The following is a 21650-nucleotide window of genomic DNA, read 5'->3' on the forward strand; positions in this document are numbered from 1 at the left end:
GTTGATGCAGAGGAATATTCAACTCATTGTACTTCCGGTCGCACTGATTGACTTTGATCATGGAAACGGAGAAAACTACAGATGTTTCGAACTATCTGAAAGCTTTGAAAGAAGCAAATTCAGACAATGAAAAGTTTGCAGCCTTATTAATGGTATGTAGAGTTGCAAAATTCATTGATAACACATGAAAGCCAATATTTGCATATGTCATGCAATTTCGCGATAGCAATTGTAAACAAAAACTACTAACAAATACAGTTTTTTTGATAAATCATAATAGTTTAAAAAAATAATTATAATCTACCAGCGAAAGACTATGATAAATTGTACAAATATTTATTTTGCCTGAAACGTTCTGATTCTGCTAATTATAAAGTCATGGCTTACTCAAACTTAGTTAGTTCTGCAACCTCTGGCCACAGGAAATTGGGTGCATGGTTATGCCACAACCGTATGGCCACGCCCACTCCCTTCCCCAACAATGAATTCTTAGATTAGAAAAAGTGTAGTTAGTGTGATAATTATTATAAAAACTGTATACAAAGTCACTATCTATAACTGGCTAAATCACAAGAATTATAGTTTTATATCTACCCAGTGTTTGAAATTGGCCCCAGCTGGATAGCTCTAGGCTACATGATTTCAGCTCGGGCTACCAATTTTCTGCAGAAACTAGCCTGACTGGGCTACCGTTTTTTCCTTATGTGAATAAAAAATAACAACATGCCAATATTAAACTCGAAGCTTTGTGTTTTTATATGCTCATTACTCAAGAATACACCCTACCAGGAGACTCCAGTGACTAAGTCGCCTTGACAACGGCGAAAGTTAAAAAAATGATCAAAAAGCGAAATATAAAATGTATGTTTATTCATTTAATGTATATAAACACATGTCAAGAGTAACAAACGCCAGAAGTGACAAGTGATTATCGATCTGTTTCTAACCAGTAACTGTGTCCATTAGCAGCAGTCAAACTCAATCATACAATGTTGTCAATGACTCTGCCCATTATGTAAATTAATGAATAACTTAAGCAGATATCGCTAACTATGATGGCTGAGAAAAACAATAATTCTAAAATATCAGTATCAAATTTGGTATTTTATGTTTTTCGTTTAAATATATTTTACTTATTAGCTAAAATTAAAACAAAGATATTTAAGTTTTAAATACATAACAGAAAATTAACATTTTACTAACATTGTCTCAAATGAGTGGGAAACAGGTGCCTGTTTACTTCCTGACATATTTAATCAAAGTGAAAGTAGAACTGTTTGACACAGTTAAATCATTGTCAGTGTACAGCACAGTTAGGTTCTACATACCTTTGAATTGCTTTGCCATTTATATTAAAGAACAATTATAGGAATATTGGCAATAGAAACATCAAGTTTTTTGTTTTTATGTCCGGAACTTGTAATTGAAACTGAAAACAGAAAAGAGAAAAATGTCATTGCACAATCGCTAGTGCATATTCGGATGCATTGAATAACAGAATTAATAGTACATGCATAATTCTTATTATCCATTGAATAAATGTTATGTACAACAGTCAGAAAATATTTTTCTCTCTTTTTTACCTTTTTGAAATCTTTATCATTATGTCTTCCCCATTCATGGGGAGACATATTGTTTTTGCCCTGTCCGTCAGTCAGTCCATCAGTCCGTCAGTCAGTCGGTACATCACACTTCATTTCCACTCAATAACTATAGAACTCTAAGACCCAGGAACTCTATACTTGGTATGCTAGTTGGTCATGGCTAGTAGATGACCCCTATTGATTTTGAGGTTACTAGGTCAAAGGTCAAGGTCGCCGTGACCTTGAGCTGAAGAAATGGTCTCCGCTCAATAACTTTAGATCCTTTGGGTCCAGGAACTTCATACTTGGTATCCTAGTTGTTCATGACTAGTAGATGACCCATATTGATTTTGGGATCAAAAGGTCAAAGGTCAAGGTTACCTTCAGGTAAAAAAACGATATGTTGGCAGTGACCTTAAGCTTAAAAATGGTTTCTGCTCAATAACTAAAGAAAGCTTGTACTTAGGAACTTCATATTTGGTATGCTAGTTGGTCATGACTAGAAGATGACTCCTATTGATTTTGAGATCTGTACATCACACTTTGTTTCCGCTCAATAAATAAGGAACGCTTGCACCCAGGAACTTCATACTTGGTATGCTTGTCGGTCATGACTAGTAGATGACCCCTATTGATTTTGAGGTCAAATGTCAATGTTGCCGTGACCTTCAGGTGAAGAAACGGTTACCGTTCAGTAACTAAAGAACATTTGCACCCAAGAACTGAATACTTGGTATGCAAGTTGGTCATGTAGATGATCCCTATTGATGTTGTGATCTGTAGGTCAAAGGTCAAGGTCACGATGACCTTGAGCTGAAAAATGGTTTCCGATCAATAATAGAATAATGCTTGCGCCCAGAAACTTCATCCTTGCAAACTTCGTTTACATTTTCCAAGATTAATCAGCAACACTTTTTTCTCTTCTCTATTTAATACAGGTGAATAAACCAAACTTCACTGTTGGTTCGTCTGCAGTCCAAAATTACAAATTTCATGTTCATCATTTATTTCAAAAAAGCAATCTCTAGTTTATATTGTATATATTTTCTGAAATTTTGATGCTTCACTATTATATGTATCACTATAATTTATCTACTTTAAAAAATAAATGGGGGTGGAGGGAGGGGAAGAGTGATTTTTTCAGCCTACGACTTCTCCCTCAAATTTCGACTTAGGGTGAGCCCTCGACGCTAATTGAATTATTGACGCATTGTCCAGATTGAGGTACATTTATTGAATTAGTGAAGCTCACAAACAAGAAACATGGAACAACAGCACAAAACTCCACAAACAACACAGTGCATCTATACTGTATAAAAAAATCTAGGTGTGTATTTCAAGGATTGTTAGGTACCGCCTTGGAAGACAATAAAATGTAAATTTACTGGGGGTTTAAACCAGTTTATGTGCACAAACCTTACTCTTATCCCAACAATCGTGAATAAAGAAAAAAAACAACGTAAAGGTAAACCTTATCAAAGTATGCATTAATATTCACTCAGTATACTAGCTGTATTGGTATACCAAGTTATTAAAATGCAACCCTGTCTTTAAGGATGAGAGTGGTCTAGTGGTATAGGTGTCCGCCCCTCACCCAAGAGGTTGTGGGTTCGATCTCCCCAAGGGGTACTTTCTCCTGGCCTCTCATAAAGGACACAGTATTGGTTTCTGCCCAGGAAATGGACTCCAGAGTGATTTTATAAGCTAACAGCTTTCATCACAAACGAGCTTAAATAAATTAGTATGAAACAGCCCTGTCTTTTTATAGTAAACACACAATACATTCTTCCACTCTATGGCTTTTCCCTTTTTAGTTTGAGCCAGGCTCATTACTCAATCCATTACACATACATGTAGGTACATTTAGACATACTCCAGTCTCATCTACTTTTTCATTTATTTGAAATTCTACATGATAACTAACATGGCACATGCTGATATCTAGTTGAAACATTACAGGTGAATTTTGCTTTTAACTGTTGATAAAACTTATAGGTACATGTATGATACTTAACTCAAAACTATGAATTTGTGTTAGGCTCCATAGGAGCATTATAAGTGAAAAGGAGTGTCAGAAGCATGGACTTTATTACATGTATCTAACTCTTAGACATTTGTCTGTTATTGTGACAGCTTTTGTTCCTTCAACTTTCAGGTTGCAAAAATAACAAAAAGCGACAAATGTGACATAGAAGTTAAAAGACAAATATTGGATGCTGTTGGGAGTAAATTCATCTCTAGACTATTGAAAACAAGTAAGTTTTTTAAATTGCTATTTTACCAGTAAAGTTGCCTATCTCGCTCTGGGGTTTCCACACAAGTAGATTTGTTAAAGTTTATATAGTTATTGAAACAGTAAACTCAATCAATTCTACTTGTGATTTCAATATTATGCACGAGAGGGAAGTTGTCCCAAATGTAAGACGAAATTGTTTTTTTTGAATTTTCCCAGGTAACCAGTACTGTTGGTTTGCTGCTGCATGAACTTGTTATGTATAATTGTAACTTACCGCTTATGATGCTGTTGTTGTTTTAATGTCAAAAGCTGTCTGTCTGTAGAAAAAAGGTAAATTTGAATTGGGGTGCTATACCAGAGGTTTACTTTTCAGAAAATGTACCAGCAGATTGCCCAGCCAACATTTACAAATCAGTGGCATTGTCAGTGTTATCAGCTCTCTGCACAGACCAACAAGTGGTACGAAGAAATAGCTAGAACTGTCACAGTAGTCTCATATAGTTTTAAATAGCAGTTTTGAAAAAAAGATGGTGTAAGCATTTAAGGACTATTTTTTTATTATTCTTAAACAAATAACTGATTACTGTGATTATTTAAAATATAGTTTCTTAAAATATCTTTAAAATCTTTAAATGGTGAAATGTGTGCTTGAGCCCATTGGCTGCTTTATGGGTTGATTCGCACGTTTGTGCCTGCCCCCTTTGGCTGCCTTATGGGTTGATCCACACATGTGTGCCTGCAGCTATTGGCTGCTTTATGGGTTGATTCGCACATGTGTGCCTGCGTCAATTGGGTGTTTTATGGGTTGGCCAGCAAATGTGTGCCTGCGTCCATTGGCAGCTTTATGGGCTGATCGGCAAATGTGTGCCTGCGTCCATTGGCTGCATTATGGTTTGATACACCCATGTGTGCCTGCGCCTTTTGGCAGCTTTATGGGTTAGTCAGCATGTGTGTGCCTGTGCCTTTTGGATGCTTTATGGGTTGATCCGCAGATGCCTGCTCCAATTTGGTGCTTTATGTGTTGATCGGCAGATGTGTGCCTGCGCCCCTTGGGTGCTTTATTGGTTGACCAGCACATGTGTGCCTGCATATTGGGTAGATCTGCTCGTGTGTGCCTGCGCCCATTGGATTTTTTATGGGTTGGTCTGCCTGTGTATGTCATCCTGACTTAAAGAGTATTTGAGGGCTTAAAGCATCATTCTCATGAATACATGTACATCATTTGTTTTTTATTTACATTACAGGCTGAGAGTCTAGTATTAAGAGAAAATGTGGCATGTTTCAACAACATAGTTGTCACAAACCCAAGGTTAGTTATTTGTGCTGTTTTAAACATGTGTAAAGTTAAACTGTATATTATCCATGAATATAGTACAAACTAAGTTACTATCAAAAGTCCTGTATATGTTAAGGATGACACATTGAAACTAAATAAATAAATCATAGAAACAACAACATTATCAGAACGATTGTTTTGATACAATGATACAATCAATTCAGTTTCAATTCATTAGCAAAATCAGCAAATGATTATACATGCCTTTGGTTAAAAACAAACAATCAGTTATATTAACAAATATTAGAGAATAATATTAAATCCAGATTTGATACATGTATTACACAGTATTTTTTATTAAACCTTACATTTTTGCCAGTGAGGGAGACGTTGACGGTGAACAGCTGATAGATGACACGTACGACTGTTTCAACAGTCTCAGTCAGTCCCTGACTGGCCTTGAGACCATGCTGGCCGCCGGCACTGTGGCAGCTTTCTGCGATGTTGTTGTTACACAAACATTTGGTGAGAGACCACATCAAGAAATCAGTGTTATGATCATTGAGATAAAATAAATTGTTTGTTTTCCATACATAAACTGATTGCTTTGCATCAAGGATGAAATATGTTTAAGCATATTCTCATCACTTCTGCACTAGGTTATGAAAAGATGCATGATCTGGCCCCAATTTCTTGAAAGTTTTTAGTTGTAACAAACTTGAGTTACTTATTTTATTAAGCCAAAATTCATACTTGCTCTTGATTTTACTGGAAAAAAAAAGTTAAATGCAACGATCATAAAGATAATTTCCGTTTAAAGTTTTAAAACCTCTTAAAAATATTATAACTACACAACTTGTATAGAAACAAAAATAGTGAGATAAGCTTAATCTTGTTATAAGGGACTTGAGATGTTCTGAGAAACTAGAGTCTTATCTCAAGTTTTCTGTTGATCTCAGACTCTCATCTAGCAATTGGGACAGATTTCGTGATTCATCTCAGTTGCAAGAATTAAAAATAATAAATGTTCTCCCCCAGGTTATGAGAAGCCCCACGACCTGATCTGCTGCATGTAAATGTTACCTCTTTTTCCTCAGGCTATGAGAAGCCCCACGACCTGATCTGCTGCATGTAAATGTTACCTCTTTTTCCTCAGGTTATGAGAAGCCCCACAACCTGATCTGCTGCATGTAAATGTTACCTCTTTTTCCTCAGGTTATGAGAAGCCCCACAACCTGATCTGCTGCATGTAAATGTTACCTCTTTTTCCTCAGGTTATGAGAAGCCCCACGACCTGATCTGCTGCATGTAAATGTTACCTCTTTATCCTCAGGCTATGAGAAGCCCCACGACCTGATCTGCTGCATGTAAATGTTACCTCTTTTTCCTCAGGTTATGAGAAGCCCCACGACCTGATCTGCTGCATGTAAATGTTACCTCTTTTTCCTCAGGTTATGAGAAGCCCCACAACCTGATCTGCTGCATGTAAATGTTACCTCTTTTTCCTCAGGTTATGAGAAGCCCCACGACCTGATCTGCTGCATGTAAATGTTACCTCTTTTTCCTCAGGCTATGAGAAGCCCCACAACCTGATCTGCTGCATGTAAATGTTACCTCTTTTTCCTCAGGTTATGAGAAGCCCCACAACCTGATCTGCTGCATGTAAATGTTACCTCTTTTTCCTCAGGTTATGAGAAGCCCCACAACCTGATCTGCTGCATGTAAATGTTACCTCTTTTTCCTCAGGTTATGAGAAGCCCCACGACCTGATCTGCTGCATGTAAATGTTACCTCTTTTTCCTCAGGTTATGAGAAGCCCCACGACCTGATCTGCTGCATGTAAATGTTACCTCTTTTTCCTCAGGTTATGAGAAGCCCCACGACCTAATCTGCTGCATGTAAATGTTACCTCTTTTTCCTCAGGTTATGAGAAGCCCCACGACCTGATCTGCTGCATGTAAATGTTACCTCTTTTTCCTCAGGTTATGAGAAGCCCCACGACCTGATCTGCTGCATGTAAATGTTACCTCTTTTTCCTCAGGTTATGAGAAGCCCCACGACCTGATCTGCTGCATGTAAATGTTACCTCTTTTTCCTCAGGTTATGAGAAGCCCCACGACCTGATCTGCTGCATGTAAATGTTGCCTCTTTTTCCTCAGGTTATGAGAAGCCCCACGACCTGATCTGCTGCATGTAAATGTTGCCTCTTTTTCCTCAGGTTATGAGAAGCCCCACAACCTGATCTGCTGCATGTAAATGTTGCCTCTTTTTCCTCAGGCTATGAGAAGCCCCACAACCTGATCTGCTGCATGTAAATGTTGCCTCTTTTTCCTCAGGTTATGAGAAGCCCCACGACCTGATCTGCTGCATGTAAATGTTACCCCTTTTTCCTCAGGTTATGAGAAGCCCCACGACCTGATCTGCTGCATGTAAATGTTACCCCTTTTTCCTCAGGCTATGAGAAGCCCCACGACCTGATCTGCTGCATGTAAATGTTACCTCTTTTTCCTCAGGTTATGAGAAGCCCCACGACCTGATCTGCTGCATGTAAATGTTACCTCTTTTTCCTCATGCTATGAGAAGCCCCACGACCTGATCTGCTGCATGTAAATGTTACCTCTTTTTCCTCATGCTATGAGAAGCCCCACGACCTGATCTGCTGCATGTAAATGTTACCTCTTTTTCCTCAGGCTATGAGAAGGCCCACGACCTGATCTGCTGCATGTAAATGTTACCTCTTTTTTCTCAGGCTATGAGAAGCCCCACGACCTGATCTGCTGCATGTAAATGTTACCTCTTTTTCCTCAGGCTATGAGAAGCCCCACGACCTGATCTGCTGCATGTAAATGTTACCTCTTTTTCCTCAGGTTATGAGAAGCCCCACGACCTGATCTGCTGCATGTAAATGTTACCTCTTTTTCCTCAGGCTATGAGAAGCCTCACGACCTGATCTGCTGCATGTAAATGTTACCTCTTTTTCCTCAGGTTATGAGAAGCCCCACAACCTGATCTGCTGCATGTAAATGTTACCTCTTTTTCCTCAGGCTATAAGAAGCCCCACGACCTGATCTGCTGCATGTAAATGTTACCTCTTTTTCCTCAGGTTATGAGAAGCCCCACGACCTGATCTGCTGCATGTAAATGTTACCTCTTTTTCCTCAGGCTATGAGAAGGCCCACGACCTGATCTGCTGCATGTAAATGTTACCTCTTTTTCCTCAGGCTATGAGAAGCCCCACAACCTGATCTGCTGCATGTAAATGTTACCTCTTTTTCCTCAGGCTATGAGAAGGCCCACGACCTGATTTGCTGCATGGTGTCGTGCTTTGGGCCAGACACCTGGGACGGGATTGAATGGTCCTACCATAAGTACGTCAACTTCCTTGGCAAACAGTTTGTAGAGGATGAGGTATGTACTCATGGTTAGGCCCCTTTTGAAAGCAGCAGATGATTTGTATATACATGTATGTATTTGTGCTTAGTTACATGTATTCATTTGTTACTTGCATTAAATCATAAAGAATGAAAAATTGTTTTCTCACTCTGACAGTATGAAGGTAGCTGGTTTGAATCATTACTTACATAAGTTACATTATTATGTGATAGCATTTTGTCTAACATGCCTTAGATTTCATATCCTACTCATGCACATGTAACATTGTATATTTACTGTACCTACTGCTTCAGAAAATATACATTCTTAATTGAGTAGCCATGCAATACAAGAATTCATGAAACCAGTTTTAATAGGAAAACTTAAAAAATGATCAAAACAACTTTTCTGTAACAAGTTTCAGAAAGTGTTATATTAAATGGCAACAATTGAAATTACGGTATTTGTAAAATTATTTTTGATGCATAATACATTTATAAGAAAGAGGAACATTTTGGAAAAAATGTTGAAATTCAGAATGACATCATTTTATTTTATAGTTATTTAAAAACAAGTGTACTGTTAAACAAGAAAATGTGTAATGTTTGTAATAAACTCCAAGCAAGCAATATCACCCAATAAAAGATGGTTTGGTTTACATGCTGGATTGTGGAATCCTCTTTCTCATTATCATAGTATATAAAAACTATTTTCAGAGTATCCATAAGTTTGAGATGTGTAAAACGCTGGTGTTCCTTTTGTCTGCTGCTCCAAATGATAAGGTAAGTAATATGGGAATAACCATGTATTGGTCACCACTTGTCACTAACACAATCTGTTGACAAATAATAGGTTTATAATTACATGTAGTAAATAAATTATTATCAATGGAGTAACTGGAACACATGCAGTTGAACACCGCTATTCCGAACACTGTTTATCCGAAATTATCGCTATTTCGAAAGTATTTTTCGGTCCTGATTTTACAAACTTATTTTTTGGTCTTTATTTTGAAATCGCTATTCTGAAGTAATCGCTATTCCAAAGTAAATATAACGGACCCGATTTGGTTTTTCACACATATTTATCAATTCTTATTTCGAACTCGATCTGGTCGAAGTTTTTTCACACCATTCTGCAAATACACTCAAACATTGGCTTGGGGTGACAATGGAGCACAATTAGCGCTTGTTAAAGAATGGCATTGAACACGCGTATAGTACAAACATCGATTTCAGAAAATGAGCGATTAATTTAGGTGATGTAGTGTGTACATAATGGCTAACTTAATCTTAATATCATTCAAAAATGTCTATCTCATCTGATTCGATCGCCGCATTGCTCACTCGACCCACCACCGAACAATCCGAATGCATACATGTGTTGTCATTTTTTAAAAATGTTAATTCCAAACACCGCTATTCCGAAGTAATTTGTTGGGTCCCTACGATTTCGGATTAATGGTGTTCAACTGTATTCGAAGAGTTGCTTAAGTGGCATTTGCAGCTGGTTTTTTACATCCACATTCAACATTTCCATAAAGATACTGAGTGGAAATGATGTAAAAAAAGAATCGAGAGTAAAAGTTGTTTGATCAAAGCAATTATAGAAACATGTTTGAATGTACAGTGTACATGGAAAAAAGATTGGTCTGCTTTTTGTATCACTTGCTAAATTATCTCGAACAACGACTCTGTAACAATTTTTCTGATAGTTGTGGATATATTTTTATGTTCTCTTTACAATACCTACACGTATGTTGGGCAGACATATTGTTTTTCTGTCTGTCCATAAGTATTGCACCTACTTTCATGAAACTTCATAGAAATGGTGGTTGGCTTGGTAAGTTGTGTTCCTGCAATTTGCGGATGACAAATAGTTATGACCCATGAAAAATTAAAATAGTCTGCAAAATACTGTGTTGCTAGAAGCTATTTAAGTATTGCATCTACTCTTTATGAAATTTCTTAGTCGGTTTAAAATGCACATGCTCTTGTTGTTAATTCAAAAAAAAGGCATTTGACTGTTCCGGTATCAGGACAATGTCTTGGTGTATTCATCATGTCTGTCATATTTCTTTGAGTTGAAATATTTTTTGACTTCAAATAAACTTATTTTAGTCTCATTTAAATATCACCCCAGGAGGAAACTGTGGAGCCTCCATGGATCAGACCGATTGTCCATGGCCTTGACAACATCATGCGGAGTAAGATAGGTGAGTAAGAGGACTGGCTACTTCAATCACGATGTCTTCTATATTTTAACTGTTTAATAGTTTAACTTTATTGTTCAGTCATAGGCTGTTATTGGGTGCATGTCTACCTGGCATTGTAGCAAACATTTTAAAATCACAGTAAATCAATAGATTACCACCAATCTGACAGTCATGCAAAAAAACAATTATTATGTTAAAAGTTCAATTGGATTTGATAAGCATCCAAATTCAGGTTAAATAAAATTCACAATGTATGTACAGGCTCAGAGCAGCATGAGCCGGCCCTGGATCTGGCGTCCAGGTGTGTGGGATCTACTCTCTCCAGCCTCCGTACACACCTGACTTCAAAACTGTTTTTAACATTCTCATAATGCACTGACAGGCTCAGAGCAGCGTGAGCCGGCCCTGAAGCTGGCGTCCATGATGGTGCAGGTGTGTGGGATCTACTCTCTCCAGCCTCCGTACACACCCGACTTCAAACTGTTCCTACTCACCACTCATCTCTCTTGTGTTGAGGTCAGAATGGTGCTGGAAGACACAGATCTCACACAGGTATACAACTTGCTAATACGGATAAGAAACTTCCTTGTCTGTTTAGCATCTTTACTTTTCTAAGATTGTTTGCTCTGTTTTTGTCATTTATACTTGTTGCTGCTTGTTTTACAAAATTTTTTATCTATGCCCATTACTCAATAAAGTTAATGATATTAAGCTGGAGCTAAATACAGGTGTTGCTTGTTTCAATATTCATTTAGCAAATAGTTACGGGTACATGATCTCCTGTATACAGTCAAACCTGTGTTAAGTGGCCACCCTTGGGAAATGATCAAAGTGGCTGCTTAAGACAGGTGGCCACTTAATCCAGGTTTGACATTTCCGCCACTTTAGCTTTATTCAGAGATGGAGTATGTATCTTAACCACCACCTCACACCACAATCAATAACATCTGTATCAATATTAATATTATTGAAGAACGTTGAATACAAATACATTTGTATAGATAAACTAACTTTATTTCAAATTTGTATTTAAAATACATTAGATAAATGTTGATACGAGACATAAACAAAACACACCACATATCAGTCTACACATTTACACAACTACATGTGCATACATATTTCCTGTAATTTTCCTCTGTCTTTTTGTGTTTGGATTTCCATTGATTTGTGTCCGTCAACAGTTAAATTCCTTGGCAACACTTCTTGCACTACGGCAATTTATACACTCGACACGTTCTTTTAGAGTCAAACACTTTCGATTAGTCTTTCTTTTTTTAGCCATAATCAAAGTTAAGGAACAATGTATTTTAAATATCCCTTCGTAGAAATATAAATCCGTTCACTTTAAAAAATAATATTGAAGTGAATAAAAATCGTAACTCGTTTCACGCCGTCGAATGACAATGCAAACTGTGAATTCATAATAACCGGTGTTTTTGTCGGTATTTAATACTAGTAGTTCACTTCATAATGATTTAATTATCTTATTAATTGTGTCAATTCTGATCAAAACATTCGCCGACGTGTGATAAATATGATTTCTCGATGAGTAAACACGCATGTCAATCGTGTGATGCAATATTCATTTTCATTGGATGACGGAGATATCCGAGGCCGTCGTTCTTTTCCGTAAACTTCTATACGCAAAAAAAGCTGTGTATTGGAAAAATTCGGAAGTGTCAGTGACAAGGGATTAGTGGCCGCTAATTAGTGATTATATGGCTTCATGGGGACAAAAATTAGTGGCCGTGGCCTCGTTAGACAGTTGGCTGCTTAATGCACGTACATTATATAGTAAAAACGTACGGGGGGAATTTGGAGTGGCCGGTTAAGGCCGGTGGCCATTTAAAGCAGGTGACCGTTCAACCAGGTTTGACTGTATCTTTACTTGTAAATCCCTGCCCTTTGACCAAATGAAAATAAATGACAGGTATTGGTATCCACTCGCATTGTTCCTGTTAGCTTTTGGTACTGCTTCTTCTACACCTGTATTAATTAAGCAATCCTGCTAAAAACAATTTGATCTGAAAATAATATGATAATTTTGAACATGTACTGATTTAAGTATATCATTCTCATACACCAGAATGATGATGCTATGCGTTCCACAAAAACTGGTAGATTTATCATTATCAAACCCCTGATGAATGAGAATGAAGAATATTTGAAACTATTATTTAGTTGAGAGATTTCAATCATCCTGCAGGTGATGATAAATACTTTTGACAAGTGGTTTGACAATATACTACTTTCAACTTTTCTCATGTGTAATTTCTGCTGATCCATTTAACCCCTCTCAGGCAAACACCAAAGGGAGACTACTCTCATCATGCTACACTTACCTGGAGAACGTTATCAACCATCTGTCGTCTGGTCCACCGCTGGACCTTGAGGAACGGCAGGTTGTTCAACTACACAGCGCCATGGTGGGTGCGTTCGGGGCTGTTATACACTTTCTCAAGAGGGTGGCACTCACACCAGAACTTCAGGTGGGTAGATTTCAGTGTGGTTAATATTTTAAAAAATCTGAAATATATAACTGGTCATTTACAAAGATTAGCTGTAAACCCTTAGTAAGTGATTTCACATTGTCCAGGGTTTAATGCAAGGAGTTGCCAAATGAAAATATATTATACCTTCTGGCAAATTTCAAACCTGCATTTGAACCCGTCTGCCGTAAAACAACTTAAGTTTTATAAAGAAATCAGTCCTTGTAAAGTTAGACTCTTTATGTCCCCAAAATGCAATTAATACATGTGAATCATAAACTTTATTTGAATTATCCAGTGGAACAGTATCCTGCTGGCGACGGTGCGTGTGTTAGGAGCCTGGATGGCGGAGGAGACCGCCGCACTCCGAGAGGAAATCTACGATCTCATTCCCTTCCTTGTACAACTCAGGTAAATATCACAGAATTATGTGTCTTTAGGTTGAGTCATTTCACGGACAGACACTTTTATTAGCTGGTCTTATTATCAAGAAACAAAAAATTGAGAAACAAGAAATGTCCAAGAGATTGTCATGGCCTTGGTGTTGGTGATTGGGTGCAAAATCTTTAACCTTGGCCATGATTCTAAAACCTTTCAAAATATTCATATGAAACTTTGTAGTGTTCTTACCATTGACAATAACCACATGAATAGAAAAGCCCATAACCATTGTTTTAAAGGGGCTGGACTCGGTATGATGAATTAGTGAAAAAAAAAGAAAATTGTCGAAAACTGACATAAACTTGGTGTACAATGCATTGAAACTTACTAACTGAAGTACCACATAGTTCACAATTAATTTATTTTTTGCAGTTTTTTCGTATTTTTCCATTAAAAAAAGAGAACTAGGTATGTCTACCTAGTAGAATTCATTCCTTATGCATGATTGGCTAGTAGATTTTATCACGTGATATAATCAAATTAGGTATACAGCTTATTCCAACCATTTAGGATAAGCCTTCGTAGCACAGTGGATACAACAGTGGACTGCAATTTCGGCGTCACCGGTTCGAAACCCAGTCTCCGACTTGATTTTTTTTTTACATTATGATTATGGTATTTTTTTTACAATTATAACATCAAAGAGTAAAACATTTATTAAATAATTGCCCTGAGATTCGTTACAGAAAGAAACTTTTTTGGTGGCAATCTGGTGCTAAGTCCCTTTAATAATTGTCTTGGTGCCAATCTGGTGTAAAGTCCCTTTAATTAAGGATTAAAATTCGACATGTTGCATTTTATTGGAGTATGGTATGCAATGGGGCTGTTCAAAATGGGTGGAGTCAGAATTTAATACTTATATTTACATTCATTTAAATCTACATTTCTGCTAAAATAAATTGATTATTCAAGAGCATTTTCTCTTTTTTCTTTCTCTCGTTGTTCTCAACGGTGGGTAAATTAGAACAGCTATCGTAACCTAATTTTATACCACAATGAATGCACAGATAAAATAGTTCCTTATTTATATGTTTACTTTCTATCTTTTCAAGGTCAAGAATATTATAAATACGTATTATTGCATAAAATGTGTCTTTTCGGTCCGTTATCGTGGTGTATTAAAACGCAAAAACCCGGGCGTTATCTATAGAAAACGTGCATTATTCAGTAAATTCACGTGCCGTTAATGCCCGTTTTTTTGTTTTACTTATGCGCTCTCAGGGTCCGCATCATAACAATGAAGGCTGAGCGACCTGGTTTCTGACCGAAAGTTGGTCAACGATGCAAACTTTTGCACAAAAGCATATTTTAGCATATATAATGTAGCTGCATACAAATACCAAAACATGAAATAAACCACATATAACTTACATATTTTCTACTGAGTTGTCTTTCCTGGCAAGCTAATGTGTTTACTAAATAGTTTTTTCTGCAATTATTTTGACTATTAAAAGCACTAAATTATGTCTAAAACGACTAACTCCTCCGAACTTTAGTTATTTCTGTCAATTTTATTCAGAACATACGACTTTATATATGGACATGATTCCATTACGTCGTATGCAATGAACAAAGAAATTTCAAATATTTTTTTCTCTGATGCTAAGATGCTGTACATTTTATCAAGAACATGTTTACAAAATTTATTTTCAGGCTTAAATTAGTTATCAAAACAAATAATGGTTAAAATAGCTGTTCCATCCATCATGAAATCATCTATATTAAAATTAATCAAATTACCATTGCTTATCTTGTTTTAACTGCTTTACTGCAGATAACAGTTTTGCATGTTGCCAATAATTTTACTACGATTTCATTGAAAAAATAGTTCCATAGTAAATATGCCCCGCCCATTAGTATTATTGCGCCCAATGACAGGACAGAAGTATCCAACAAACCCACGCGATTTCGATGGAAAATGCCATTGCACTTTATACAGATAAAATTTGAAATTTGAAATTGATAAACAACAACCATCGTTAAGGAATGAAGTGTTAATGTAAATATTAATTGTCTTGGTGCCAATCTGGTGTATAGTCCCTTTAATAATTGTCTTGGTGCCAATCTGGTGTATAGTCCCTTTAATAATTGTCTTGGTGCCAATCTGGTGTATAGTCCCTTTAATAATTGTCTTGGTGCCAATCTGGTGTATAGTCCCTTTAATAATTATCAAGTTATGCCCCTTGATTAATCATCAAGGTACTTTCAATGGAAGGGTGAATGCGAAAAGGTTCTAAGTGACATTAAATAAAGAAGCAGATAGAACCTTTTCGCTTTCACCCTTAATATGGACGGAAAAGAACAAATAGTATTTTTCTTGATAAAAATTGATAATTTACTTATCATTGATTTGCAGTAAAATGTGCATTCCCCCATCAAATAAACCCGACTGTAAAGATGCTTCAACCGAGACAGTGAAAAGTGATCTTAAACTTGATAGTAATGAAAATATAGCTGATGCAACTAGTAGCTCAAATACAGAACAACCAGTCAAACAGGACAAATCTGAAAGTGACACAGTGAAAAATGGTGAAAGACAATCTAATGGCAGTGAAACAGAAGGGAAAGTGGTTGAAATGGACTGTGATAGTGGACCAGAGAGTGAGAAGAAATCTGAAAGGGATCAAAACCTAGAGGATATTACTAAACCAAGTATTGATGTAGAAATGAAATCCAATGGGAACACTTTAGACATAAATACTGTGATAGACACTCATACTGAAGTTGAGGGGGAACCAGACAAGACTGGACCAGAGACAAAGTCTCAAGGTGTGTCAACAGATGCAGAGAATGAGGATGGGTACACAGACGCAATGCAGGAGAGGGTTAGAGATGCTAACCTCGAGAAAGACATCCTCACTGAGGAAGAGTTGCAGGAGCTACATGTTAAAGGTAATGAATTTAAGTTTTTCTTAGCATGTAGGAAGGCCTACTAAGAGGATGGTGTGTAAAGTGCTTGAAATTCTTTAACCAGATATAACAATGCAATATTTGGTAAAATATAGGATTTCAAGGTTATTTCCAGTCTGAGAGAAAAATGCCTTTCAATAACTCTTTTAAGCTTTTAAGCATGCAGGACATTTTGTCTGATGTCTATGTGGCTCCAGTAGGACATTTTGTCTGATGTCTATGTGGCTCCAGTAGGACATTTTGTTGACTTATAGGACAAAATAAAGTCATCAACAAATTTTTGATATCCTTGGCCTTCATACTTTGAGTTTTTTTATGTATAAATTGTTGGAAATGTATTTATTGTACTGGCAAAAAAAAAAGTTTTTGTGGACACTGGTGTTGATACGCCAGAAAATTTCGTGTTAACGCAAGACAAATTACAGCAGCAATTTCCCATTATCTGATGTGTTTCACACTATTGTTTGTAGTAATTTGTTGATTTAAAACGTGATGTACATAAAATTAATTGATCTCACATTGAATTAATTGATATTCACAAATTTTGCAAAGTGATGGTGACAAATTTAAAATTCAGAATGTTTAAAGGATCGCATTTTAAATTTAAAACCCCATTATAATGGCGAAAACGAAAAACAGGACCTTGAAAAATTCAAACAAGCCACATGTAAGTCGTTTAAAATCGAGTAATTACAGACGTAAGATTTAATATATCTCCATTTCTACTTTATAGCTGACATCCTGCACTACCTGTTACCTGGCCTGTGTCACCTGACAGCAGAGGAAGAGCCACGGAAGCTGTTGATGGAGAGTGGGGCTCTGGGTGTGCTTGATTTGTACATGTGGAGGGCCTGGGAACGCTTGATCACCCACGGAGCCAGGGGCAGGGAAACACTGGTAAGTCAGTCATATCTCAAAAAATAAAAGTTAAAGTGACACTCTTATTCAAAATCAATGCATACACATGTATAGTAAACATAAATATTGTCTGATAAACCTTAAACTACTTAGGGCTATTCCAGTAAAACATATGTCCCACCCCAGGAAGGCACTTTCAAAATGGACCATCCCCCTTCAGAAGTTTATTTGATGAGAAAAGAACCCCCTTTACTGAGCAAATTCAGACCCCCTTGAGAAGTTTATTTTTTTAACGTCTATATGCAAAGATTATTTGCAATTACTCTTTTGTAACTCTTTGATCAGGTGAGCTATATAGGACCTTATAGCTCACCCTAGTTTCTAAGCCAATCATCACCCAGAGATTTTCAAATCTTTGCTCGAATAGGTTTCATATAAGATCACATCTGCACCCAATAAGTTACATGGCGCGCGCCAAATGAACTTCGAGCAGCCAATGGGCACGCTGTATACGGCCTTGTTCGATGATTGGCTTAGAAACTAGGGTGAACTATAAGTCGGTTACAGCCCATCTAATGGAAAATAACAAAACTTATTACTGGGCTTCGCTTGTAATAAATTTTGTTATTTTCCATTAATAAATTTGGTTATTTTCCATTATATGGACTATAACCTACACACCACGGTTCTCTTGTTTCTTCATATGTTGCTATAAGTGCATATTAAGCCACATGAGGCTGCTTGTTTGTTCCCTTGAATCGGTGTAGTACGTGAGCTACAGTGGAATACGGAATCGGATTCCACTCAGTGGAATACAAGGTTCTGTATTCCACTCTAGGAATACAAGGGAAAATACCCGATATCAGAGAGAGGCATATAATAAATGTTTATATTAGTATTGAGCCTTTGCAAGTTAATCTAGCATCTATGTACAAAGATACATTAATACGGATCTATTCTATAAAGATTCACCACACCAGTTTATTACCTTTGATTCTCCAATTGGGAACACTTATAATTGAACGATCCCCAAAGTGCAACATAATGAAGTCAAAATGCCATTATTTGGGGACTATACTATAGCCACCACTATTCTATGTTTACCATTGATTGGGGATCGCTCAAGTACAAGCTTCTCCTGCAGCTGTAATATATCATTTTCACAATTCAATAGCAGTATTTACGGAACATTTTTTTTCAAAGTTCACAAAAAAAGAGAGTGAATTTTCATCATTTAATACATGGGTGAGTGTTTGAAACTGAAAAGCCCGAAATAGCCATGGGAAACCGCATGGATGAAAAACAAAATCATGTATTAATGCAACAAAGTCCACAAGTACAAAAAAAATCGGCAGCACTTCCCCATAGGACAGAGCCAAATTTGATTTATATAATACTGTTGCATGACTTTTAAATAGGAGTTGGACAAGACAGAAATAGAAAAGGCTTGGTCTAGTATTTCTGACTCATAATTGGCTAGTGCCCGTGTTCAGAAATACCACCTTTTCCCAGTTAGATAGACAATAAAACTCTGTTACCTGTTATCCCAGTCTTCTGATTAGATCATGCAAATTCTGATGTTCGCTTTATTGTTTAAATCCTAAGCATATATGCCTCTACAAATTCACTAGACATATACATTATTGACAGTCCGCAAGACACCATTCTCCGTTTCTGGTTAAAAAATTCTCTGTTATTCAGTCATTCTATAGTTATTTATAGCAACTTCCGAAACTTTTTGAAAAATCATTAAAAAATGACGGAAAAACTAAACAGATTGTGTTGACAGAACTTTTCCTATATAGATCTATATGTTGGAAAAAAGATGTGGACAGAAGATCGGAACTGACCGAGAATGTACGATTTACGATAACGGCAAGAACGGTGGATAACGGCAAGAAACTTTCACCCATGTAATTATATACAACCTAAAAATAACTTGTGGTCGAAATGTTAAGGGGACGAAACATTCGGATTTATAACATTTACGCAATACGTACAAATTATGATTTCTAATAAAATTCTAGACAACTGTTGTCAATTTGGAATACTTACCACGAAACGTATCCACACATGCGGCGCAACTATTGGTTTCTAGCCAATTTTGTAGGTTGGTCTTCGACCACGACTTTACAAATTCTGGCGCCTCCGCCATCTTGTTGTCAAGGGACGCAACTTCTTCTGATTTCCGGTACCGCGGAACCGACTCGTAATATCGCGAAAATTTGTATCCAAACCAATTCTGTACACGACGTTCGGTAAAATATGTTATATGGATAAAAAAAACGGTATTTCACCATCGGGCAGTGAATATAAATGAGCAGATACGGTCAGAAGCAAAAAAGAAAATGACGCCCCCCTATAGAAGCGAAATTGGACTTATCACCACCCCCTACAGTAGCAAATTAAGAAAAAGACCTACCCCCTACAGAATTTCTTTATTTTGCCGTCCTGGGGTGGGACATATGTTTAACTGGAATAGCCCTTACTGAATAATGCATTTATGGAAAATATTAATTACTGATAACGAGATTGTAACCGTGTATTTAATAGCTGAATACGCAAAAATATTAAATGATTGATGAATGCTAAAAAATTTACTGTGGTCTACTATAGCCTCATAAGGTAGAAATACCATGTTTTATGCTCATTTTGTTCAAATCAAAATAGGTATCCTTCATTAGAACCATTGTTTTCGACATTTATTCATCCTTTTTGGAATAATAAAGCAATAGTATTAATTGTGGTAAATCTCATGTGGGAGTAAGAGTGCATCTTTTATACTTGTGACACATTGCATATAATATGTGTTTTTAGCTCTACTGGCCAAAGGCCAGAAGAGCTTATGCGATGGTAATGTGTACGTAGTATGTGCATCCGTGCGGTCGTGCGTTCGTGCGTCTAAACAATTGCTTGTGAACACGATACAGTCTTCAGTTTTGATTGTATCTCGATGAAACTTGTACAGTATCTAGATATCCATTAGAGCTGGGTTCCTTTCGAAAACCAGCCAGATCCGCCCATGCATGCCTAGATTATGGCCCTTGATAGTATAAAAAAATGCTATTGTGTAAACAATTGGTTGTGAACATGATACAGTCTTCAGTTTTTATTGTATCTCAATGAAACTTGTACAGTATCTAGACATCCATTAGAGCTCGGTTCCTTTCGAAAACCAGCCAGATCCGTCCATGAATGCCGAGATTATGGGCCATGAAAGTTTTAAAGAAATGCTCTCTATTTTTAGCCAGGTCTGCATGAGCGAATTCTATTTTTGCCAAGTTTACATGTACATGTAAATTCAAGTCTAGAGTTAAGGGAGACAATTTGCAAGTCTAGGATTTTGAGAGACAATTTGCTTTTTGCTTCTGCAGCTGATTTTGTGAATTACTCTGCCTTGTTCTTGTTGAAAGCCCAAAAGCCATTTTTTAGCTTTAAGTTCTGTAGTTTGCGCATTCATCTTAACAAAATTGGTTGTGAATGTTTAAGTTATGCACCTGGTGTCATTACTGGCCATACCCAGGGTTCACTGGTTTGGTTAACATAAATCTAGAAAGGTTTGAAAATCTTTTTGTGTGTTCCTGCATCCATTTCAGCACAATTGATTGTGAATGTTTGTTCAAATTGATCAATGTTTTCCTAGGATGCCCTTGACTTTGACCTTTTGACCAACTTTTTTAACTTTTAAAACTACAGAAATTTTTACTATGAGTACAGTTTTGAAAGCATTTTTTTTTTGTCAGATGACTTTTACTTGGCACATATTAAAATAGTTCATGGAACTAATCTGCTTACAATACTTTCTGAGCTCAGATGTTGAACGTGCTACGTTTTCAGGTAAGCCAAATACAGAACATAAACCATATGTCTGTTGCCTTTTACCCATACATACATGCTCTGGATTGATATGACCACAAAAGCCATGCCAGTAGAGCATAGGCCCTTTTGGGCCTCTTGTTTTCCCATATCAACCTTCTATCAAATGTTTTTTTGACATGTAAATCATAATCACATCTGGTTAAGAGCCTGTGAACAGTGTAAAAAATACGAAGAATTTAAGGTAAATGCAACAATTATGATGGGATATTTTGACATATTGCAGTCCTGCCTTGTGATCCTGTGCAACATATTCCTGAACTTGATCATCGTTGAGCCGGCTGTCGTACCCGAGAACAAGGAATTTTCTCATATCCTTCTATTGGTTGTCAAAGGCATCCATCTCATAGGTTTGTTAATTTTTATGGAGATTGTTATCATGAAGAAATAT

At 36.8% G+C, this 21650-nt stretch overlaps 1 protein-coding gene across 1 annotated transcript in view; it reads left to right on the forward strand.

Moving 5' to 3' along the window:
• Window positions 1–16: 16 nt before the first annotated feature.
• Window positions 17–21650, forward strand: part of LOC128243140 (uncharacterized) — a 29549-nt gene continuing 7915 nt past the window's right edge. Inside the window, exons 1-14 of the mRNA XM_052960703.1 lie at window positions 17–152; window positions 3739–3838; window positions 4193–4278; window positions 5064–5128; window positions 5475–5620; window positions 8376–8503; window positions 9184–9249; window positions 10610–10682; window positions 11065–11234; window positions 12986–13174; window positions 13473–13585; window positions 15972–16507; window positions 17259–17422; window positions 21486–21609. Coding sequence (XP_052816663.1) covers window positions 60–152; window positions 3739–3838; window positions 4193–4278; window positions 5064–5128; window positions 5475–5620; window positions 8376–8503; window positions 9184–9249; window positions 10610–10682; window positions 11065–11234; window positions 12986–13174; window positions 13473–13585; window positions 15972–16507; window positions 17259–17422; window positions 21486–21609 — 2053 coding nt within the window. The 5' untranslated portion in view covers window positions 17–59. The remainder of the gene's footprint in view (window positions 153–3738; window positions 3839–4192; window positions 4279–5063; window positions 5129–5474; window positions 5621–8375; window positions 8504–9183; window positions 9250–10609; window positions 10683–11064; window positions 11235–12985; window positions 13175–13472; window positions 13586–15971; window positions 16508–17258; window positions 17423–21485; window positions 21610–21650) is intronic.

This window comes from Mya arenaria, chromosome 8 (assembly GCF_026914265.1).
Source record: "Mya arenaria isolate MELC-2E11 chromosome 8, ASM2691426v1".
NCBI lineage: Eukaryota > Metazoa > Mollusca > Bivalvia > Myida > Myidae > Mya > Mya arenaria.